This window comes from Monodelphis domestica, chromosome 5 (assembly GCF_027887165.1).
Source record: "Monodelphis domestica isolate mMonDom1 chromosome 5, mMonDom1.pri, whole genome shotgun sequence".
Lineage (NCBI taxonomy): Eukaryota > Metazoa > Chordata > Mammalia > Didelphimorphia > Didelphidae > Monodelphis > Monodelphis domestica.
Window position 1 is genome coordinate 141,353,063 of NC_077231.1, and position 25,833 is coordinate 141,378,895.

General features: G+C 36.3%; 1 protein-coding gene across 2 annotated transcripts in view; it reads left to right on the top strand.

Moving 5' to 3' along the window:
* Positions 1-337: 337 nt before the first annotated feature.
* ITIH2 (inter-alpha-trypsin inhibitor heavy chain 2) overlaps positions 338-25,833 on the top strand; it is a 46,215-nt gene continuing 20,719 nt past the window's right edge. Inside the window, exons 1-13 of one of the 2 annotated variants that reach the window (XM_001365203.5) lie at positions 338-1,100; positions 3,445-3,519; positions 5,595-5,633; positions 6,569-6,741; positions 8,837-8,941; positions 10,874-11,036; positions 12,354-12,461; positions 13,861-13,989; positions 17,892-18,008; positions 19,925-20,093; positions 21,133-21,258; positions 22,835-23,016; positions 23,780-23,965. In XM_001365203.5, coding sequence (XP_001365240.2) covers positions 1,017-1,100; positions 3,445-3,519; positions 5,595-5,633; positions 6,569-6,741; positions 8,837-8,941; positions 10,874-11,036; positions 12,354-12,461; positions 13,861-13,989; positions 17,892-18,008; positions 19,925-20,093; positions 21,133-21,258; positions 22,835-23,016; positions 23,780-23,965 — 1,656 coding nt within the window. In that variant the 5' untranslated portion in view covers positions 338-1,016. The remainder of the gene's footprint in view (positions 1,101-3,444; positions 3,520-5,594; positions 5,634-6,568; positions 6,742-8,836; positions 8,942-10,873; positions 11,037-12,353; positions 12,462-13,860; positions 13,990-17,891; positions 18,009-19,924; positions 20,094-21,132; positions 21,259-22,834; positions 23,017-23,779; positions 23,966-25,833) is intronic. The other variant, XM_007503940.3, reaches the window with a different exon arrangement.

Consider the following 25,833-nt stretch of genomic DNA (forward strand, 5'->3'; position numbering starts at 1 on the left):
AGTAACGTAGTAAAAGTAAGATCTGAATCCAGGTCTACTAAAATGGAAGGTCTGCCCTCTATCTGTTGAGCCATACTGCTAAGAGATGGAGGTAGGGGAAGAAAGCAGAGAACCTAGCCCTTTCTTACAGTAATCTATTTCAAACCAGACTTGTTTTCATGTCTTCCATTTGAAGGAGCATGGCTAAGCTAGCTATGGCTTCATTCTTCTCTTGGAGGCACTCTAAACTCTCTGGGCTTTCTATGCAATATTGCACAATACTTTCACCCTGGAGATTTCACTCTACCCCTGGACATCTCTCATTAGAAGTATCCTCATGCTCTGAAGTCTCTCTCTCATGCTGGCTGATTCCTCTCAGAACCCCCAAAGCCAGCCATGTCTTTATTCCTCTCCAGGCCACCGTCCTAACTATTTGGACTTTTTCTACCATGCCCTGATACCCTGAACCTTCCGCAGTCCCTGCCCTACCTCGCCATTCTTTCTTTCATCTTCTCTTCATGAGTTATTACCCTTCTTAGAATATAGACTTCTTAAAGACAGATCTTTCTTTCTGATTTTGCTAGGGATGTAGTAAGTGATTAATAAATGCTGTTAAAAAAAATCATTTTAGTGCTGACGCATTTTATTCCCAGAAATGGTCTTATCCTTTTCCTGGATAATCCTGCACCAAACTTTCAGAACAGACAGAGGAGTTCCAAAGGCTCTCTGCCTAAAATCAACAGAGATCTGCAAAGATAAGAGTGCCCATCCAAGGTTGAGCTGTTATCACAGAAAGCAGGGCAGAGTTTTGCTGTTTGAGCAACCTCTGGGTGTCTCCTCCACCCCCACAGGTCAGGTTTCAGCTCCAGAACAAATATTTGTCCCACTTCTGAAAAAAGTTTGGATTTTCCCCCTTTTTTTCTTTTTTTTTTTTTAAAACAGAACGCCACCTCCCTGGCTCTCCTTTGAACTTGGGATAGTACATAGGTGCGCGGTGCTTCCCACACTGGCTGCTCTGGGCGAAGCAGACGAACAAAATGAAACGGCTCCTGGGCTTCCTCCTCTTTGTATTGCTTTCCGAAGAACGAAGCCTGCATCTCCCTTCAAATGGACTCCCTGAAGTGAGTATTTCCACCGAGTGCCTTTCTGAACATCTGAAGCTCTGCTCTGTAAATTGCCTCCTACTCTTGCTATTCATTAACTGAATTCTGTGGGGAATGAAACTTTCTCATAAAATTCAGTCCACATTCTCAGACTGTCTCATGTTATGATTGCTATGGAGAATTTTATATCTCTTAAAACGTTCAAATGCTTTGCATGAGAAGTAAGCCGAGTGAAGAGCATTGTTCTCATTCATAGACCAAGTGATGAAAGAGAAATGTGCCAAGAAAATCCATTTTCTAAGCACCAGTGCTTTTCATCTCTAAGGAAAAGTCGTGGTCCAAGTTCTAGGACCTGTGCACCTAGAGGGACGTATGGGGACAGTGGGGGGGGGAGGGGGCACAGGCTAGCAGAAGACAGAAGCTGTTTTCAGTCTGCTAATGACTACTGCTCACTACTTCTAGACTGGCAAGGTGCACGAGTTGCAAACATTCTTAAATATTAAATGAACATTTTGGCAGTTTTGCAACTAATTCACTGTCTGCTTAGAAATGAATTCATTTCCCAAAATTTTTGTGCTTGGAAAATGTGCCAGTTAAGGTTTTTTTGCATTTTTTCAATTAAAAGCATTTATTTTCTCTCCTTCTGATCTCCCCACCCACTCACCAGAAGGAAAAGAAAAGAAAAATAAAACCCTTATAGCAGATATACATAGTTAAAACAAATTCCTAAATTGGATGGAAATGTTCAAAAATGTGTCCTTTCAGTAGATGTAAATCATCACTTCTCTATCAGGAGACCAGCATTCTTCATCACTGGTCCTCTGGAATCATTGTATTGATCAGAGTTCTTAAATCTTTCAGAGTTGTTCATTTTTATAATGCTATTGTGATAGTAAAAAAAAATATATTCTCCTAGTTCTGCTCATTTCATTCTGTATCAATTCATAAACATCTTCCAAGGTTTCTCTGAAACAATCCCTTTTGCTGTGTCTTATAGCACATACCCTTTGACCCAGCAATATCTCTACAGGGCCTATAACTCAAAGAGATCAAAGCAAAAAAGAACTTATATGTAAAAAAAATATTTGTAGCCTGATTAAGACATCAGGATTACCAAATAATTCTTTTCTCATTCCTTCCTATTGGTGGGATAGTCACCATGCTGTTTTAAATGTCTGGAGATTCCTTGTGCAGGTCAATAATGTACATTTGATTTGGAATTAGTTCATAGATAGGCACATACAGTTTAAACACAATTAAAAATATTTAATGTTCCTGAAATCAATTTCCTAAGCCTTTAGAAGCCCATGTCTCCAACTGCTTTTCTAGCAAACTTAGCAATAATCTTTTAGTCAACTAAGATAGTTCCCAAGTCTACCTATTCAGCTCCCTTCTATTATGTGACATCCTCAAGCACATCATCCTAGAAGACCTAATATTCTGTTCCAGTCTTGCCACTCATTTGCTATGTGATCATGAGGAAACCAGAGTTTCTAAGTCTTTTTTTTTCCACAACTTTAAAATGAAGAAGTTGAACTAGATGCTTTCTAAGTCTACTTTCAATTCTAACATTATATGAACTTTCTCAAATATAGTTTTCAGTTATTCCTAGGCTTTCATGGAACCTCTAATGTCAATAAGATTATTATTTGATATTTGACTAAGGATGAAAAATTTTAAACTTTCTAATAATAATATATAATATTTATATGGCACATTAAAGTTTTCAAAGCACTTTGTATGCATCAGTGATAGCATGGAAGATTCTTGTTTTCCAATTGTGGAATTCTATTTTTTAAATAGATTTCAAGAACATGCAGCACTGTGTTCTGTACTCCATTGCAGTTATTCTATTTTACAAGATAATATTGTTAGAATTTGTCATTGTATATACCTGAAATTTTTCAAAAGGCACCTTGCTTTTGTATCTATGCATCTTTGAGATTTCAAAGAAGAGATTTTATTCTTTTGATGATGTAAAGAGGAACTATTTTTAAAAATCTAAGTGGGAAACTCTGCACCTATGTATGAAACTTTTGGGATTTGTTTTTGGTCTTTTAGCAATAAAGCATGGGCTAAGAATGCACTGAAAAAAAATAGATATGAAGAACTCAACTTGTCCAGACCTCTGGCTCTATACAATCTCATAGTTATAACATGAACTTTCCTTTCTTCATTTCTTTTTTCCTTCTACAATGTTTTATTTTTTTCCCAATTACATGTCCTTTCTTGTATTCTTGACAGTGCAAAACCTTCTTTAGCAGTGTAATTTAGAAGCTATCTTCCCCTTTAGTCTCCTATCAGAAGTGTCTTCTCTGGCCCATGGTTCAACCTTTGGAATATTTTCCATATTCTCTTTCAGTTCATGGACTATGCAGATTTGGCAGACCTGGATCTTGAAAATCTTCCTTTTGCTCTTGAAAATAGAAGATACCAGGTACAGTAAATGTAAGGTCAAAAAATAAAAACAAGGAAAGAGATAATAATCATCTTTTAACTGACTAAAGAAGTCTGAGTTAGATGTAGGCTTCTTGAGGGTATATACTACCTTATACATGATTGGTGTTAATACATGTTTGTCTAATTGAATTACTGAATGGCTAACTCTGCATTCTTCTATTTCCCATATGGCCTCAGTCATCACAAACTCTAGAATCCAATAGTCCATTTCTAGTACTTAAATATGAGGGGGGAAAAGAAGATCCAATTTCAAAACTATACAGTATGTTAAGGACATAGCATCATCAATTTAAAACTGGAAGGGATCTTTGAAACTCACTGAATCCACTCCACACATAGTGAAGAGAGATTAAATCACTTATCCAGCTAGCAAGTGTCTAAAGCAAGCTTCAGGGCCACATTTTCCTGACTCCAAGTTCAGAAATCAATCCATTTCATCATAATGACTTAAAAAAAATGGCATTACTTGGGCTGGAAATTTAAGCCCATGTCTCTAGCTGGGCGATGAAAACTCTACCACTATACCACCCATGAATGTAATTTGAAGCTCTGTGTAAAAGAAAATTACCTAGTCCAAGCCTAGGAAGTGTTTAAACTTCTAAAACATTTTATCTCTCATCAGATCTTTAGGTCTACCTCAGTCCATGGTACTTTTTAAGTGAGAGTTCCATGTCATAATATTGGGCTTCCTCATGGTTCCAAAGATGAATCATGTCTCCTACCCTAGAATACCAAGTACTATGGAATCACTTGCCTCTGCATTGCATTCATTCGCTTGTTTTAGAATCTCAGGTTGACTCTTAGTTACTCAGGAAGTCTACTGAATCCACGGTGGGTTATGATGTTAACCTTCATTTTACCAGCAGGCACAAAGTCAGGAGACAAAGAGTCTTATGTTAAGAATAACAAAAAAGCCAGTATAGATGGATCATATATGGAGGGAAGTAGAGTACTACAAGACTCGAAATAGAGTAAGAGGCCAGCTTGTGAAGGGCTTTTCTCTAAAAGCCAAACAGAAGAGTTGATATTTGATTGTGGAGATAACAGGAAAACTCCAGTTACCTGAGTAGGGGAAGAGGGGATTGCAGGGTGATATGGTCAAAACAGGGGAAAGAAAATCACTTTGACAACTGAGTGGGGGATGGACTGGAGGGGGGAGAACTTGAAATAGGGAGAGCAATCAGAAGGCCACTGCACTGGTGGAGGTAAGAGGCAATAAATACCCAAACTATGGCTGTGGCTTGTGAGTAGAGATAAGTGGATATATATGAGATGATGTGAAGATAGAAACAAGATTTGTTTGAGCTCCAGGTATCAGGCTCCAGTGAATGCTGGAAGATACAAGACACACGATTCTCTCAGAAATGACAGATTGAGTAGCAGATAATTAAAAATGGATAGTCAAAAATACTGAAAACTAAGAAAGGAAGATTAAGAACTTGGTAGAACATGTGGGATGTAGTGAAGCAAATTAAATTCATCACTTGACTTCTGGGATCTGACATGCTAAATATGCCAATTAGTCAACCATTAAGACTGACCCACTGACCCATTCCACAGGTGAGTGAACTAAGACACTATCTGGGTCTAGGACCATAGGATCATAGATTTAGAGCTGGAGAACAGAGTATCTAGTGTAAGTTCATTTTACAAGTGAAGTAACTGAAACCCAGAGAGTTTAAGTGATTTGTCCAAGGTCACGGATTGAAATTGTCAGAAGTGGCATTTGAACCCTGGTCCTCCAAAGTAACCACTCAAATCCAAAACGTGGGGAAAGATATCAGTAAAGTCCAGGATCAGAGTAACTGACATCAATTTGTTTAATTGTATTTTCATTCTTCAACCATTAGTTTTAGAATCATGGGTCAAGGACCACAAAAAGGCTGAGAAATATATTCAGTGTTGACATAAGCCAATAGCTATTGCTTGACTGACAATAGATTTCTGCTCCTTATTATACCAGAGAATTTTATCAAGACAATTGGTTTTTCCCTCAGAGGCATAAATAATTAACATGCTATTGAAATGTTATTATCTAACTTCTTTTCCCAGAGAAGCATATTCGATGATCAAGAATCTGACAAAGTAATGGTAAGTTCACCTTACTTAAGTTCACCTTACTTCTAAAGAAGTATATTAGGATTCAGGGACAGAATGACTTTGCTGTTAACCATTATGTGGAAATCAATTCTACTGTTTTCTTTGCCTTGGTTACCAAGAGGGTACTTGACTTTTGAAATGTTTCCTTGCATAATCTGGAAGAGAGCTTATAAGATGTAGTGCTGACGTATATAGTATATTCATAAATATCTGAAAGTCTGGCAATCTGTGTAATGTGTGTAATATCCTCAGGTTTTGCCAATGACCCTGGAAATTCTATGGATATATTTGTAATTTTTTTCAGATTTGACTGCTGGTTTTGATTTAAATAAAAACAATACCAGCTACCTGGAAGGATAAGAGCTTCATGTAGGAATAGCACTTTTAAATATTAAGTGGCCCAGTGCCCTACAATAATAAGAAGACTTCAAAAGAAAATTACTTCAATTATGCTCAGAGCTCTGATCTAGAAGGTTACTTAAAGACATTTATAGGATGTGAAATAAAAATTAAAATTATGAGGGTATTTTTTCTGAACTTTGTCTTGGGACTCACTGCTATGAGTAATCAAATGACTAAGCAATCTATACTAAATGTTGGTTTCAAAGCAGAAAAGTGGTAAGGGTAGGCAATTGGGATTAAGTGACTTTCCCAGTGTCACACAGCTAAGAAGTGTCTAAGGTCAGATTTGAACCCAGGACCTCACATCTCCAGACCTGGCACTTTATCTACTGAGCCATCTGTGCCTTTCAATTCTTACTTTATATTATACTTAACCATAGGACATATTCATTGCTCAATACATTTTTGTTGAATTGAATTGTCTTATAATTTACAAAGTGTTTACCTATGGCTTATTAGGATAAGTATGGTTATTTCATTTCTTATTCACTTCATATATTTATAATCCTTTTTCTCTACCACAGGAAAATGTTGATGACCAAATAACTCTTTATAGTTATAAAGTAAAATCCACTGTTACTTCTCGGGTGGCCAACACTGTTGTCCAATGCAAAGTGGTGAATAACTCTCCATATTCACAGAATGTAGAGTTAGATGTTCAGATTCCCAGAGGAGCCTTCGTTACCAACTTTTCCATGTGAGTAAGGTTAAGCATGACATGGACTTCCTATCTTCTCTGTTTTGTGGCTCCACATTGAATAAGATAGAAGGACTTTTTGTTTACTTTCCATGTATATTAGTAAGACAGTTTTCTCACATAAGATGTCTAATGATGAGAAGAAAAGAACGTATAAAAATCAATTACTGTAGAAACAAAGTATTATAGCACTGGAAGGAATCTTAGCAAATACATAATTCAATCCTTTCACTTGACAGAAGAGAAAACTGGGTCTAAGAGAGATTAAAATGGCTTGCCACAGGTCAAACAGTGACTGGTGGCAAAGCCAACTCTTACTGTATGTTTCCATGTCAATAAAATGATTTCCTATAAGATGTATCCCCTCAAACAAGCTTTAAAGTCATTTCATAGTCCATAATGACCCATGAAATCCTTTAAATTATCTTAGCATTCCCCATCACTATAGTTATTTTTTCAAAATGGAAGAGAAATTTTAATATATTTAATTATAATAATAAATATATATTAATATATTTAATTAAACACATAGCTGATTAAGCCAATGGTCCATTTATTTAGGCAAATAAAGAAGTAATAAGTATAAAAGAATCAATTCTTATGTTTGCCAGGTCTGTGCTCCCATCCTGATGAGTAGTGAAAAACCCAATTATACACCTTTAAACAATCATTATACACCTTTAAGAAAACCACACTTTTTTAAAGGAATGACTCTAGGACAAATCATGAGATAGACCATTCATTTTGAACATAACATTGGCTTTATGAGTTGTCTACTTGTATGGTAAGATTTAAAGCAAGCTTGGACAAGTTGTTCAGTTAATATCTCTTTTGCCTAACAAAATGTCTGACTACAATTAAAGGTTCATTCTTTTGGATTTAGAAGACTTTTCATTTTAAAAGTTTTTTTTCATAAAATATACTATCCCTAAGAAAACATTATTTTCTAATATCTTAGTGGGGATTAGATGCCAGCTGGGCTTAGAACAAAACATATTTACAAGGTCACGGTGGAGAAGAAGCACTTTGCAATCAAAAAAGGATCAATGAGGGGAGAGAAGTTAGTTTAAAAGAATAGGCAAAGAGCCAGAGCCAAGGTTAACCTACATTTTTCTCTGCATCTTCCACATACACATTTTTGCTTCAGTTCTCCACACAATTTCTTCAAAGCCCTCTTCCCCAGTCCAGGCCTTCAATGTTTCCATGCTACTATGAGTCCCTCTAAAGTTTCAAAACGTACACTGGGAAGTTGGGGATTTAACATACTATTTCTCTCAGTCTCATTGGCATTTGGTAAATGGCAAAAAATGCAGTTGTTGGCTTTCAGGTATCTTCAAGAAGATAGATAAGAGGGCATCATGAGGCTTTGGATTTTTGGAAAAGGACCTACTTGTGTTCCTAACCACATACTAGACAAGTTATTCACACCCAACCTCAGCTCTTATTATTTGATATATACTTAATTGCCTCATCAAACTGGCCTTCTCACCCATTACTGTCTATCTCCTACCACCATGTCTTTACATAACAATCCTTCATGCCTGAAATAAAGCTCTGCTCAAGATGTACTTCTATACTGGACCTTTCTTAGTTCCCCCAGCAGCTATTGTCATCCCTTTACAAAACAATCTGCACATATTTTGTATATGTTTGTGGAGGGCAGCTGGGTGGCTCAGTGGATTGAGAGTCAGACCTAGAGATGGGAGATCCTGGATTCAAATCTGGCCTCAGACATGTCTCATCTGTGTTACCCTGGGCAAGTCACTTAACACCCATTGCCCATCCTTTACCACTCTTCTGTCTTAGAACCAATACCTAGTACTGATTCTAAGACAGAAGATAAAGGTTTTAAATACATATGTACACATGTTTGTGTATGTGCATGTTCTTTTCTCCTCCTGTAACATAAGCTCCTTTGATGGCAGATACTGTTTCATTTTTGTCTTTTAACTCCAGAACCAAGGACAGCAGCTGATAGGTAATTATTGATGCTTTAGAGATGAAAAATGTAAGGGAGCTGCTATTAGATTGGTCTCATTGTACCTGTTTCCTGACTCTAACTTTTGACTAATTGGATCTTTTCCTGTTTTTCTAGGATTGTGAATGGAGTAACATTTACCAGCACAATTAAAGAGAGGACTGTGGCTCGGGGGCTCTACGCCCAAGCAAGAGCCAGAGGCAAAACTGCTGGATGGGTGAGGTAACAGCAGAGCAAGAAATCATCATCTTTTTTTTTAACCCTTACCTTACATCTTAGAACCATACTGTGTACTGGTTCCAAGGCATAAGAGAAGAAGAAGTGGGCAATGAGGGTTAAATAACTTGCCCAGGGTCACACAGCTAGAAGTTCCTAAGGCCAGATTTTGAACCCAGAATGTCCTTTCTCTAGGTCTGGCTTTCAATTCACTGAGCCACCTAGCTCTCCCCTCATTGTCTTTTTCTTTTTTTCCCCATTATTAAACTCTTTATCTTATCCTATTCTTAGGAGTACCCTCTTCTCCAATTATAAATTCTGTCCTACAATTATAATACTATCCTACTTCTCATATAAGTCCCTAAATCTCTCCATAGTTTCCTCCAGAAGTGGACACATATAGACCTATATCTAAGTCTGTCACCAGAGGCCAGAAGCATTAAAAGGGCCCCAAATTCACCTTTCTAAGATAAATGCAATTGATGGGAGAGAAAGTAAAATCCTCCTCCCAAAAAACCCTGAGAGATCTTGGACATCAAACTTGGGGGCACAGACTCCATGGAAGAAGAGATACAGTACTGTCTTAAGGCAGTCTTATTGAAATTGGAGATCCCAGGATACAGTACAAGGAGGCACCAGTGAGTTTCCCTTATTTGCCAGTGGGAAAGCGCTCAAAGAATCACATGACTCAGGGCAGGCTCCTACACCCAGCTCTGCTCTCTGGAAGAAGGAATGTGCTACAATTGGGACACCAAGTTCCTGATCCTAGTGGCTGCATTCTACATTACTTAGGTCATGGCTTAGAAATCAGGGGGTAGCTGCCAACGCCCTTAGCCCCAGTTTTGGTGAATAGATCATGCTTCTAAAGGAGAATACTGATGTAGCTGAGAGGCAACACACAGAAGCTAACAGAGAAAATAAACAAGCTTTATTGAGGGAAAATGTTCACAAGATGAAGCAGCCAGAGAGGATGGAAACAAGGCCACTGAGATGCTCAGTAGAATAAGGTGCCCAAACCAGGAAAGCTGGTGACTATTCATAAGCTTATTATCTGTGAAGCAAAATCAGACATATCGGGAAGGGAGCAGAGAGCCTGGGTATGTTGTACAGAGGCTGCTACACATATGAGGGGAAGGGGACAGAGCACTTGGGAATTGACATACGATTTGATATTTTAATCCACTTCTGGTAAGAAAAAGGGGCTTTGGGCTCTTATGGCAGGCCTAACTTTGGCCTAGTGACTCAAGTGATGTGAGCTTCTTCAGGGCTTCTTCAGGGTAGGGATGCTACTAAGAACCTTATGACTCCTCTGTGGGGGAGAAAGGAAACTTGTGCTCCTAAGATGCTGAGAGGCTGCATCTAATAAGGCTCCTGTCAGGGGAGGAAGAAAGAAAGGGATTCACCTGGGGTCCAGCTCCAGGAGGAGAAAATGCCATCCATTAAGTTCCTATTTCTTGCTAACCCCATGCTGAGCTTCCGAAGGAGCAAAGTGTTGTCAGCCCCCTCTATATTTCAGGACCAAACCTACTCTACTGTTGACAGAAAGACCCAGCAGATGTCTGGATTTCTGCTAAACTTTTGATTATTTCCTTGTTCTGTCTAAGTAGTCTACTTGGAGGAAGGAAACATGAACTTACTAAGAACTTACTATGTGCCCGGCATTTTGCTGCTAAGCACTTTACATATATTATCTCACTTGCTCCCCACAGCAATCCTGGGAGGTAGATGCTATTATTATTAACATCCCCATTTTACAGTTAAAGAAATTGAGACAAATAAAGATTAAGTGATTTGCCCAGTCATACAGTTTGTAAGTATCTGAGGCTGGATTTGAAATCAGGTCTTCCCAGCATTCTATCCATTGAGTCAGCTCACTGAGGAATCATCTTAGGTTGATGCATTTGGAATAATTTTTATTTTTATGAATAACACTTTTAGCAGCAACTCTCTTGATATGGAGAACTTCAAAACTGAAGTAAATGTCCTCCCAGGATCTAATGTACAGTTTGAGCTTCATTACCAAGAAGTGAAATGGAGAAAACTGGGATCCTATGAACATAAGCTCTATTTGAAGCCTGGCCGACTAGCCAAACATTTAGAGGTAAGAGCATATTCACTTAACATAGGGTGGCCAAAAAGTCATAGTAAATTTTTTAAAAAGATTTAGTAGCTTAAACTTGAATAATTTTTTCAATGCATTTTTAAAAATTATGATTGTGAAATAAGAGTTAGGAATCCAAGAAAAGAACCACAAGATTACTGAATCATCATATCTTGAAATTATGCCATAAAAGGATCACTTGATGGAATTGAACATGCTTGGCCTCAAAAAGAAAAGAAAATTGTCTTCAAGTATTTTAAGGGCTGTCATTTGCAGCAGTCTTGACAGACATATTAGACTTATTCTGCTTGGTCTCAGAGGCCAGAACTAAAAACAAAGAGGCTTATTTAGGTTCAATACAAGGATAAACTTCCTAAAAATTAGAGCTAACCAAAAGTAGAAGGAACTACCTCAGGAAATTCATCTTTATAAATTCCTCTTTACCAATGACCTATAGGCAAATCCTGAAAGACCACTTTTTTGTAAAGGGGATCAGGTAAGTATTGGACTAAATGACCTATAGAATGTTTTCTACTTCTAAGAGTCTATTATTCTATCATTATGTGATGAACTGAATCTAGGGTACATGCCTTTAGAGTTCTGTGAATTCTACCAATCTGCCATCTTATCATTGATTTATTTTTCTAGATAATTTTCTTATAAGATTTTCTAATATGTCAGACATTGTCTTTGAATTTTTAGGGGAATTAGACAACCTTTAGATTATCTCCCTCAACATTGTCTTTCAGATGCACTATCTTTGTTTGCAAAGCTTCCAAACATTCTTCCACTTGGAAATTTTTTCACTTGTTTTTACCATTTCTTCCACTATTTTATCCTCGAGTATACAAATATCATTTATCAGTGAAATTGTTTTTTTTATTTACATTGTCCATGGATGTTTCCATGTTTCCTTATCTTATCTTATTCATTAAAAATCTGGATCTTTTCTTATCCATGTCAAGGGGTCTTATTCCAGCCTCATTTTTAAAATCGTTTGCCTTTATTCCTAATATTTTCCTTTTGCCACCTTGCTTCAATTTCAAATCATTATATGGAATTTATTTTACTCATTTCTCAAATTATTCCTCTTTATTTTCTGAGGCAATTTACTTTTGAAGTGGTGGGTTTTTTTTAAACACCTCCAGGTTTGGTTTAGAAGGAGTTTGTTTGCTTGGGGCATGTCTATTGCTGTCCTATACAGGATTTTAAAGAGAAATGCCCTATTCCAAATTTTTCTGCCATTTTTTGGGAAGTTCTCTTAAAAGTTAAAAAACAGATTTTAGTGTTGTAAATAATTTCCCTTTCCATTTCCAGGTAGATATATGGATTGTTGAACCACAAGGAATTAGTTTTCTTCATGTTCCAGAAAATCTTGGAGACCATTTTGAGGGAGTTCCAGTTATAACAAAAAGCAAACAAAAGGTAAACACTGCATTGTTAGGAAGTAACCTAAGTAGCTATTAGCTTACACATTGTGCTGTCTTCTTTTTGTGCCCTCCAAAAAATGAGAAAGGTTCAAGTCAAGATAACATAATGTTCAAATGTCATTTTCCCCTTCTAAGCACCATGAATTTCCTAATATGCATTAATGGGGCATACGTATAGTCTAGTCCAGATCACAATGGTAAATTAAGAGCAGAATTACTGAAATTTATTTCCAACCTGACCCCTGAACTTCTTTTTGGGCCTCAGTTTACATAGCTTTAGTAAAACTTGAAATTTTCATGAACCTGGTTGATCTTCAACAATCATAGCAGTCATTTAGCTTTATTCTACCCCAATATGGATGATGAGAAATTGTTTCTTAGAAAAGCAGTATAGCTACCAGTAAAATAGTTTTCTTACAGTCTTTAGAAGGTGAAGAGAGGAAACTGATAAATATTTATATAGTTTCCCTATAAGTAGCATCTTTGGGGAGTATATGCTGGGCCATTATAACCATGATAAATAGATTGACATCTATTTAATACTTTAATTTTTATAAAGTACTTTCTTCTACCTTGAAAGATCAGAGTTTGTAAATTACCTAATGAAGTAGGTAGTATAAATATTTTTCTTATTTTACAGGGGAAGAAACTAAGGCTAAGATTGTTAAGTTTCATTATCTTATCTTGTTTCTCATTTGGGTCTGGTTCTTTTCTTATCCATGTTGATGTGTCTTGTTCCAGCCTCAGTTCTGATGTCATTTGGGTCATTTCCTAATATTGTTAGAACCAAGATTCAGATTTTCCAACTCCAAGTCTATTTCTTATGTGAAATAATTACTAATTAGAACCATTTCACCTATGCATGTTAGAAGGCATTATACTCCTTCAGCTCCATCAGTTAAGCCAGCATGTCTTGATATGAATTCATTCTTTCTGAATTGGAAGAGGCCAATCATTTAGTATTTATTAAGGATCTGCCATGTGTCAGGCACTGTACTAAGTACTGAGGATACAAGAAAAGCCAGAGTTCACATTCAAATGAGAGAGACAACATGCCCATAGCTATGTACAAACAAAATATAAGCAAAATAAATTGGAAAATAACCTCAGACTAAAGGCACTAAGATTGAAGAGGACTGGGAAAGGCTTCTTGCAGAAGGTAAGACTTTAGCCAAGACTTGAAGGAAGCCAGAGAAGCTAGAGGACAGAGATGAGGAGAAAAAATGTTCCAGGGATGAAAGATAACTAAAGAGAATGCTCAGAATCAGGAAGTGGAATGTCACATGAGAGGAACAGCAAGGAGCTCAGTATCACTGAATCACAAAATACATAGAAGAGAGTAGTTATAAGTCAGATCATTAAGGATTTTACATTTTGTTGTTATTCTTTTCTAGGGACATGTTTCCTTTAAACCAACAGTAGATCAACAAAGAAAATGCCCCAACTGTTCTGAGACTGCAGTAGATGGACAGTTAGTCATCAAGTATGATGTGGTTAGAGAAAAGAAAGCTGGTGAACTTGAAGTAAGTACATAACATCCCTTTCTTGGAAAGTCTCTAGAATACTTACAATGGGGAAAAGACCATGATTTGGTGGCCCAAGATCGCATTTCAAAGAATTCTCAGATTCACAGATTTTAGAGAAGATTGAGAATTATAATTCTCTATTCTGTCTCCTAAACAAAATTTTTCAGATGAAGAGAACTTGATATGGGGTTTGAAGGAAATACAATAGATGAGTTTTAAGTGAGAATAATAAAGGGATTTATATTTCCTTTAGGATGATATGAAGATAAAAAAACCAGGCTATGGAGCATGAGATAAGGGTCAAATCAGGAATCAAAATTGAAAAATGATAATTCATCAGATTCAATCCAGTTGAATAAGCAAATATTTACTAAATATCTAATATATGCATATGTCCATTATTTATTAAGTACTACAGATGATAGAAATTTTAGATTAAATCATGGTACCTGTTGTCAAGGAATTCACATTCTAGGAGAGAGATACATAAATGTAGATAATTCACAATATGTGGTAAGTGCATGAAGGAATCCCAGAATCCAATTATTTGATAGTTGGAAGGTCCTCAGCAGCCATCTAATCCAAAACATATATGAAAAGAATCACCATTATGATATTCTCACTCAGGGATGATCTAGTCTCTGATTGAGAATTATTAAGGGACCCCATCACTTCTCAAGACATACCATTCTATTTTTGATGTCTCTTCTTATTAAGAAATGTTTTTCCTGACATCAAACCCAAATGTTTACTTCTTGGAAACTTCTACTTTTTGCTCTTGATCAAGCCTTATGGGTCCAAACAGAATAAGTCTATTTCTTCCTCCACATGACATCCCTTAAATACTTGAAGATAGAAATCATATTCCTCCCACACCACCCTCCAAGTATTCTCATCCCCAGGCTAAACTTGCCCAGTTCTTTCTTTCATTTTCTCTTTTTTTTTAACCTTTACCTTTCATCTTAGAATCAATACTCTGTTTTGGTTCTAAAAGAGAAAAGTAATAAGGGCTAGGCAATTGGGATTAAGTGATTTGCCTAGGGTCACACAGCTAGGAAGAGATTAAGATCAGACTTAAACCCAGAACTTCCCATCTCCAGACCTGGCACTCTATCCACTGTGCTACTTAGTTCCCTACTTGCCCTTTCAAGTCATCTTCAAGTGATCTTCAAGTTCTTTCAAGTGATCTTCATCTATATCCATTCTGGTTATCCTCTCTGCTCATCCTCTTATCAATATCCACTCTTAAACTGTGACCCCCAGAATTGAACATATTATTCTATATGTTGTTTAATTAAATCAGAGTGAAATGTGAATGTCTCCCTTCTATTCCTGGAAGCTATGTCCCTCTTAACACAGTCCAAGATTTCGTTAGCTTTTTGAGGCTGCCATATCATATTGCTCCCTCATATTGAGCTTACAATCCACTAAAACTCCTGGATTTTTTTTTAATTTAAACATTATTTTATTTGGTCATTTCCAAACATTATTCATTGGAAACAAAGATCATTTTCTTTTCTTCCCTCCCCCCCCCCCACCTCTCCCATAGCCCACACGCGATTCCACTGGGTATCACATGTGTTCTTGATTCAAACCCATTTCCATGTTGTTGGTATTTGCATCAGAGTGTTGATTTAGAGTCTCTCCTCAGTCATATCCCCTCAATCCCTGTAGTCAAGCAGTGTTTTTACTCCCACCGTTTATCCTCTGCTTGTGGATAGTGTTTTTTAGATCCCTGCAGATTGTTCAGGGACAATGCATTGCCACTAATGGAGAAGTACATTACCTTCGATTGTACCACAATGTATCAGTCTCTGTGTACAATGTTTTCCTGGTTCTGCTCCCTTCACTCTGCATCACTTCCTGGAGGTTGTTCCAGTCTCCATGGAATTCCTCCACTTTATTATTCCTTTTAGCACAATAGTATTCCATCACCAACATATGCCACAATTTGTTCAGCCATTCCCCAATTGATGGGCATCCCCTCATTTTCCAATTTTTGGCCACCACAAAGAGTGCAGCTATGAATATTCTTGTACAAGTCTTTTTCCTTATTATCTCTTTGGGGTACAAACCCATCAGTTCTATGGCTGGATCAAAGGGCAGACAGTCTTTTATCACCCTTTGGGCATAGTTCTAAATTGCCCTCCAGAATGGTTGGATCAGTTCACAACTCCACCAGCAATGAATTAGTGTCCCTACTTTGCCACATCCCCTCCAACATTCATTACTTTCCTTTGCTGTCATGTTAGCCAATCTGCTAGGTGTGAGGTGATACCTCAGAGTTGTTTTGATTTGCATCTCTCTGATTATAAGAGATGTAGAACACTTTTTCATGTGCTTATTAATAGTTTTGATTTCTTTATCTGAAAATTGCCTATTCATGTCCTTTGCTCATTTATCAATTGGAGAATGGCTTGATTTTTTGTACAATTGATTTAGCTCTTTGTAAATTTGAGTAATTAAACCTTTGTCAGAGGTTTTTATGAAGATTGTTTCCCAATTTGTTGCTACCCTTCTGATTTTAGTTACGTTGGTTTTGTTTGTACAAAACCTTTTTAATTTGATGTAGTCAAAATTATTTATTTTACATTTTTTGTGACTCTTTCTAAGTCTTGCTTGGTTTTAAAATCTTTCCCTTCCCAAAGGTCTGACATGTATACTATTCTGTGTTCACCTAATTTCCTGGATTTTTTTTAGAACAACCATTGTTTAGTCATGCCTACCTCACCTCATACTTATAAAGTTGACTTTGTACCCAAGTGCATGATTTTACATTTATCTTTATTGAATTTCATCTTATTAGATTCAGTCCACTGCTCTTGTCTGTCAAATTCCTTTTGAATCCGATCTCTGCCATCCAGCGAGGAGTCACCTCCCACTCATGACTTTTTTTTTTTCATCAAAATGCAAAGTTGTATTCTGTGAAGGTTGAGATAGGGAAAATCATTTCTGATGATGGATATCAAGAGAGAGTTTGTGGAAAAAGTAGCTTCTCAACTGGGTTTAAAGAACGGTCAATTCAATATAAGGAGTAGGAATTTAATAAATCTTTATTGTATAGGATGAAATAGGACTGAACTGAATTTGATGAATTCATTCTAAAGTGGAGTCAATGGACTTGGCAATTAAGTCACTGTTGACTTTTGAAAAAAAGATTTCAGCAAGGTTGTGGAATAGGAGACATATTCCCAAAATAATCCTTGGTAGATATTGTTTGGGATTTTCCAAGAAAATTTTTAGATAGCAAGAGGTATGATATAGAAAGAGCAGAATGGCTACTGTGGACGTAGTTTGTGAAAATGTAGAATTTCATTAACTTAAGATTTTTTTTCTTTCTTCCTAGAGTAAGTAATGAAAAAGGCTCCTTGGGTACTAGATCGAAACAGAATAGCTAGTGCCTATCATAAAGGAGATTTATATTAAATCTAAAGCAATAAAGATTATGATAAGTATGCAGTATATTAACATTTTAAGTAATACTTCAGAGAATTGCTGAGAAGATTAATGAGTAATGGTCCATTTCTCCCAATATGTCCATTTCCTATACTATACATAAGCTTTTTTTAATTTCAAAAGCAAGCAATTGACATTTATCTGAAAAACAGAATGCAATGCAATTATGCAGATTTTATCTTTACAGCATGATCAGACCCACATAAAAACTCAAGAATGCTTCTCTTTCTATTATTTTTTAAATTTATGACTTTTTTTAGGAAAAACAACTCATTAGCCTTTGACCAGAATACAGAAGAATTTGGGAGTATATTATTTCAAAGAAGTATGACTTTTCCTTTTAAAGTCTATTTCAAACTAAACTGAGTGTTTTAGAATTGTTGATGTGATCATTATTTATCCCTAAAAACAGGCCTAGTGACTGGAATTTCATTCTTTTACAGGTTTTCAATGGTTATTTTGTTCATTTCTTTGCTCCTGAAAACTTGGATCCAATTCCTAAAAACATCCTTTTTGTCATTGACGTCAGTGGATCAATGTGGGGAATTAAAATGAAACAAGTGAGTATTTTATAAGTAGTGACTACAAGGCCAGTCATGGATGTAATGAGCAAGGAGACATACCTGCCCTTCTTTGTCCCATCTACACACACACACACACACACACACACACATACACAGAGTTATGCAAAAAAGGCTAATGGACACGCAGATTCCATAATTGCAAATATGCAATTCCTGTTCCTTGAAGAACCTTGAAGAACCTTAAAGGTGATATGATTAATTGTCTTCTTGGAATTATATGCTTCTTTAGAACATTCCTAGTGCAACCATACCAATCTTCAAATAATTCCCCCATCTAAAATATTTTTCCTCCTTATTAACCCATATCCATATTTTCCTTCAAGACTAAGTTGAAAATTCATCTTTTCCAAAGAGCCATCACAAAATAATTCCACCTAACTGATTTCTTCTTTAGTCCACATCCCCTCAGTACTTGGGAATCCAGAATTATAGAATTGTGTTGTTAGAATAGACTTCCATGAACCATAGTATTGTTCAACTCAAAACCCAGAAAAAGAATTCCCATCACAATACACCAGACAAGTAGTCATCAAGGTTCTTTGATGGCCTTAAGTGATGGGGAACTCACTACCTCCCCATGCAATTGATTCCAGTTTTTGGATACATTATATTGTTAGGGAGTTTTTCCTTATAACAAACCTACTATGGAAAAGTGTTAAATAAAGTGCAATATAATTTTCAGTTACTATTATTATTAGTAGTATTATTATTACAGCTAGCATTTAGAAAGTGATTTACATGTACCATCTCATTTGAGTTCTACTACAACCCTATGAAAAGACTCATTGTAGGTGACTCATTGTATAAAGTGTCAGTTGGAGTCAGGAAGACCTAAATTCAAATATTACCTTAGACACTTATTAACTATTTGACCCTGGGCAGTCACCTAATCTCTGTCTGTCTTAATCCACTGGAAAAGGAAATGGCAAACCATTCTAATATCTTTGCCAAGAAAATCCCATGAACATTGTTGGTATTCTATGATCTACAAAGTCACAAAGAGTCAGACATGACTGAACACCACCATGATAACCCTGTGAGCCAGGCAATACAAATATTTTCCCCATTTTACAAAAGAAGAAATGAAGACTCAGAATGGATATATAATTTCCTTACAGTCACCTTAAAGATAAAAGGTAAAACTAGGATGGGATGACTCTCAGGCCTTCAATCTCCCAGGTTCTTTGTCCCACGTGCCTCTCTCAAAGATTGAAATTTAACTGGAGAGGGAAAAAACACATATATACACCAAAAACAACCACAGAATAATTATTTAATAACATGAACAAGTACATGCTGACATAGTCTAAGAAACACGTGAAAACTGCAAAGAAGAAAATTAGACTTGTTGCCAAATTCATTTATTTGTCCATTTAGCGCTCATCTATCATATGTTTAACACCAAGCTAGTATTAAAAAAAAAAAAAAGGACTTATCCTCTTAAGTAGTTGCCATCTCACAAGATCTCAAATTTAGAGCTGGAAGGAATTTTAATGATGATTTTATCTAGTCCTTATTTTGCAAGGAATCCAAAATCTGCAGAGTTCAAGCAATTTGCCTAATGCCACAAAATTAGAAGAATCTGAACCAAGATCAGAACTCAGATTCTTTAACTCCACATTTAGTACTCTTTCTGTTGTATCATGCTGCCTATATGGAGAAATAAGATGCATATAGATGAAGCCATTAAAAAGCAAAACCACAATGAACAGTATTTTTTAAGTACTCAGGGAAAAGAGAGATATTAGCTAGAGTTGTCACAAAAGGCTTCCCAGAAAAAGTGGGGCTGAGATGGTACCCAGAGGACAGAGAGAAATGGATTCAGTATCACTCAAGTTGGTGGGATTTTTTTACTTCTTTGATAGAAATTTCTCGTTTCAATTTTTTAATAGACTGTCGAAGCAATGAAAACCATATTGGATGACTTAAGAGCTGAAGACCAATTCTCAGTGGTGGATTTCAACCACAATGTCAGAAATTGGAGAGATGATTTAGTTCTCGCCTCTAAAGCACAGATCACTGATGCCAAGAAGTATATTGAGAAGATCCAGCCCAATGGGGGTATGATGTGGGTTTGAACCAATTCCCAGTGAGAAATAGCATTGAAGTCCAATTCCAGAGGCTTCAGAGGGCATTGCAGAACATTATACATACACTTTGTTCCCATACATTTCTTTTGTGCTTGATTTGTATTTAAATGACAGAGTACTTGGGTACAGTCTATGAGTGTTTTGCACGGACAAAATATGCCAGTTTACTAAAATGTTTAACCAAAATAATATTTTCTCAGAAAAATATGTATGTAAATATAAACATGTATACTTATGTGTGTATATATGCATACGTGTATATGAAAGAGTACCTGGCAAGAGTTAGAGAAGAGAGATATTGACAATTAAAGAGGTCGTCAGAAGGAAAAATAGACATTATCCCTATCACAGAAAGGGGCTGACATTTGAAAAGTTCAATAGCATATTCTCTTTATAGTACAATTTTTTTTTAGGTTTCCTCCAGGTCTTCGACTTTAGCTGAAGTCTCATAGGGGTGGTAGAGAGAGGGAAGGACAAACTCTTGTACCTATTTAATATAATAAGTGTATAAATAATATTTAATATAATAAACATTCCTTTACTACTTATTCTATAAAAAAGCTGTCACTCCTTTCAGAGGTTGAAATTTTAGAAGTTGATTTAAATCAGTGGTATCAGATCCATATTTATGTTTATTTGAAGCTTTCAGTTTTCACCTATTTTCACTACTACTATCTATATTTTATTCTTCTCAAAAACCTTCTGAGGGGATGGAATAGGCAGGAAATTGTTGAGGTCCCTGATTTAAGGTACTTTACGTGATAAAACAGGACCCAGAAAGTACTAATACACTTCTAAGCAAATGGAGAATACAAAGAGATGGGGAATTCCCTCCTCAAGTGGAAGTTTGCCCAGCTTCTGAAAACTGGGGCACCGAGACAGCAAAGAGATAGGATTTGGACAATGGATAAATTATTCATAAATAATCACAAAAGAAACCTAGAATAAACAATATGGTTGTTTTTGAGAGAGGAAAGAGTGTGCAACTAAGCAGTATTATTTTTTAACAGGCACAAATATTAACGAAGCTCTCTTGAGAGCAATTTTTATTTTGAATGAAGCCAGCAACCTCGGGATGTTGGACCCTAACTCAGTCTCTTTAATTATTTTGGTTTCTGATGGAGATCCAACAGTAGGTAAGCTCGAAGCTCTATGATTATGAATGTTTTCATTAATTGTCTTATCAAACTTTCTAGAATAAGTGATGGGCTAGAACTGGGAAATCTGATCATTTGCCTGTTTGGGGATAATACTATTTATTTCAATTCAACATTTGCTAATGTTCTGCCATGGAGCTTTTAATAAATGTGTATTGAACTGAATTATGAAATTCAGTAAATATTTATTAATGAGGGGCAGTTTGGCATAATGGCTAGAGAACAAATCTTGAAAGAAGAGAGAACTAAATTCAAATTCTGCTTCTAAGCTCACTGAACCTGGGCAGATCATTAAATCTCTAGGTGCCCTGTGCAACTTTCTAAGAGTATAAATTGCAAATTAGGAGCCAACCTGCACTGTTGGAGGGAATTTCCTCTGCCAATATAAGACACTGAGTTTTGGGATAGTGGTACACAGAGAAGTTCCAGATATATATCTTATCTCATCTCTATAAAGATTTCTCTTTGATGAATGTTGAGTACTTTATGACCTAATATTCATAATACCATGCTACCAATATAGAAGTGTAAGTAGGATGAAGATTTATTGTTGTTGTTGTTCAGTTGTTCAATTGTTTTCAGTCATGTCCTACTTTTTATGGCCTCATTTGGGGATTTTCTTGGCAAAGATACTAGAGCAACTTGCCATTGCCTTCTCCAGCTCATTTGACAAATAAAAAAACTGAGGCAAACAGGGCTAGGTGACTTATTCAGGGTCACTCATGGAGTAAGTGGTCAAGGGCAGATTTGAATTCAAGAAGATGAGTTTTCCTGATTCCATGCCTGGCACTGTATCCACTGTGTCACCTAGCTTGTTCTGTGGTGAAGGTAAGAGAGAAATTAAAAACCCTTCCATAAGTTTTGGATCAGGATCTCAGAAGCTCCTGATTTCTAGACTGAAGACTTATAGATGGTATAGTCAAGGTCATGGACCTACAAGGTAAGTTTACCACTTCTCCTACTTCCCACAAAGTTGATATGATGAGAAAAAAAACTGTAATAATAGTGACTTTCAGTGACACTGGTAACTGAGGCCAAGAGAAAATAATAGAAAATTTTTCATTGTGAATAGAACTAGGAGAATGATTTATACAATAACAATATTATAGAGAAAAACAAACTTCAAAGACTTTAGAACTCTAATCTATGCAATAACAACCCCACGAGTCTAAAAGAATGAAGATGAAACATGCCAGTTACCTTCTGACAGAAATATGATTAAGATGCAGGAGGAGATTTATTTTCTGACTGGCTAGTAAGAAATTCATCTTGCCAGAATATGTAGATATGTAGTAAGGAATTTATTGGGGAGTTTTATCTTTTGTTTTTTAATTTGCTCAGTTGTAAGAAGTAGTGGGAAGGAAAGATTTTTTTAATTTGTTATTTGAAAAAGAAAAAATAATTTAAAATGAAAAATAAACCTTTTATTGTAGCGAGATAAAAGTGGGTAATTGCAATGTTTTCATTTTATTTGCCATTTATATTTCTTTTAAACAAAATTTATGACTAAACAATACTATTTTATCTCTCTTCCCTCTCTCACCCTCAATTTCAGGTGAGCTAAAATTGTCCCAAATCCAAAAGAATGTCAAGCAAAGCATGCAAGATAACATCTCCTTGTTCAGTTTGGGAATAGGGTTTGATGTTGACTATGACTTCTTGGAAAGGCTGTCTCAAGAAAACCATGGAGTCGCCCAAAGGATTTATGGAAACCAAGATACTTCTTTACAGCTCAAGGTACCCATTGATCCCAGTTTTTTTACTCACTAATTGTGTCTACTGATGAAGAAACAACACATGCCTAATAAAGAGAATCATAGGAAACTTAATATTCTCTACTTTCTGTCAAATCCATAAAATCTAAAATAATAGATAACATATATAAAGCAACCTCCCTTTCTCTGGCACCATCTTAGCACCTGGTATAAGACCTTGTTCTCAGGAATAGGAACTGGTACTGCGATTTCATCCTTTGGGAAATTCTGGATGAGAAGACTCCCTTTATAAATGCTGATGAGCCCCTTCTCTACAACTTAGAGTACTCAAGAGTTGCCTAGAGCACTGAGAGTTTGAGTAACTTGCCTAGGATCACACAGGCAGTGTGTGTCAGAGGTGAGACAAATCTTGTTATGGGAGAAATGGTCCTGGGATATAGATCGATCCATTTAAGGTATCATCGTACATCTCAGTATTCAAGAACAAGCTAAGTCATTTTGTTATTTTATCCATTTCCTCTGGAAGTTATGAAGACCTTGAACCTAGATCTTCCTGGCTTTTGAGTATGAGCTACTATTCCAAGTAGCTTGTCATGGTGGACTCTGCAGGCTTATTCAATATTGTCTGTATTTCTTCACATCCTACTCATGTCACAGCCATAGATGAAGTGGAGATGCTATGAGAATATAAAGTTATATTGGCTGAAAGTCCTCAGTAGAAAATTTGATAGACATTTAGATTGATATGAAAGTAATGATTGTCTTTCTTTTCCCCCCATTTACAGCAATTCTACAACCAGGTCTCTACACCATTGCTACGAAATGTTCAGTTTAACTATCCCCAAGAATATGTAACAGATGTCACTCAGAACAGTTTCCACAACTATTTTGGAGGCTCAGAAATAGTGGTGGCAGGAAAAGTTGAACCTGATAAGTTGGACCACGTGGAAAGTATCATCACAGCTACATCGGTATGTTTTCTTTGCTATGATGCTGAAGGTTTTTATTAGAACCCCAAATATCTTTCAAGACTCAGTTCACCTCAGACACTTCCTAGCTGTATGACCCTGGGCAAGTCATTTAACCCCCATTGTCTAGCCCGTTCCACTCTTCTGCCTTAATACCAACAATAGTATTGATTCTAAGATGGAAAATAAGGGTTAAAAAAAAAGACTCAGTTTATGGACCACCTTCTACGTGAGACCTTTCCTGATTTCCCAGCTGTTAGTGCCCTCCCTCCACAGAAAATTACATTCTATCCATTTTGCATATGCTTCTATATGTCCATATTATCTCTTCACATAGAACATAATTGAGGAAAGAGCTTGTCTCCCTTTTATCTTTGTATCCTCAATGCCTAGCAAAATGCTTGCTATACAGTAGACTAAATAGTAGTAATAAATAGTAGAATAAATGCTTGCAATTGATCACTTGATACCCTTCCCCATCCCGAATTGAAAAAAGGATTAAGACTGCACATACCTTCTTCCCAGTCACACATAATATCATTTCTTCCATGAAACACCAATCCCAAAATTGGAAGAGATATGACGTAAGCCTAAATTTTCCTTGTCTTCTGCATTTTGAAGAACTTTGGCATATGTTATTAGGAGAGCTCCTCAGGAAAGGAAAGGAAAGCTGAAATATAAATCAAAACCTTCCAGTTACCTTCATAACTTCCAGGAGCAATAGATAAAGTAATTTAGCTAATTCATACTATCAAGAGATATGATGATGCCTTAAATTGACTGATCTATTTTCCAATGATATTATCACATAATAATATGCTAAAGTAATTGACATTAATAGCCAGAAATAGTTAATTTCCAAGAAAACAGTGCATATAATACAACAGCATATGGGTTCTATATTATAGTATGATATTTGCTATTACCTTTTTTTAAGCCCTTACCTTCTGTCTTGGAATCAGTACTGACTATTGGTTCCAAGGCAAAAGAGTGGTAAGGGCTAGGCAAACAAGGTTAAGTGACATGCCCAAGGTCACACAGCTAGAGCCACCTAGTTGCCTCCTGCCATTACTTGTTAGCCAATATTAACCACAATTTTTTTGTTGTTTTTTATTTTGGTTTGATTCAGTTTTTGTGCTAATTGACATGTTAAAAGTTGTTGCCAGAGCCCTCTGTTTTGCACACATTACCTGATGTTTAATCTACAATGCAGAGGGGTTTTTTTTGTTTATTTTTTAAGATTGAACTTCTGTTTATAGCTAATCAGTAAAACCACTTGTCAAGCATGTCATGGTAGAGATAGATTCCTTTTGAAAACTGGTTGGACTAGTTACCATTATGGCATCTTCCAAATCTAAAATTCCAGAATCGTGTGATACTATAAAAGTATCTACAAATTTGAGAAAGAATTGATGGGTGACAGTTTCCTGTTAGAAATGGTCTTGTTTTTCCACCAGCCTTTAAGCAATTACTAGATATTTTAGCACTTACAATCTGACTTAAGGGGGCAGTTACCACTGGCTTGCTTTGCCCAAATGCAGCATAGACCCACACAATTCAGTCATTCAGATTAATTTTTTTAATAATCTCTCCTTAGTGATGGGGGGGGGGGGAAAGACTGGAAACTGCCTCTAACATTAGTAGGAAGAGCATAGGGAACAGGAGTTCCTAAAGGAAAATTTCTGGATGCTGAGTCGGATGTTTATAAATCAAATACTGGAAAAAGCCCCTGAGGTTATTCAATCTAAGACTTCTTTTTTGAAGAGGAGTAAACTGAAGATCAAAATGTCAAGGGATTTGTCCAAGGTCATACATTCCTAGGTAAAATCTGAACCCAGGTCCTCTGGTCAAAAGTTATTGATGGCTGGAGG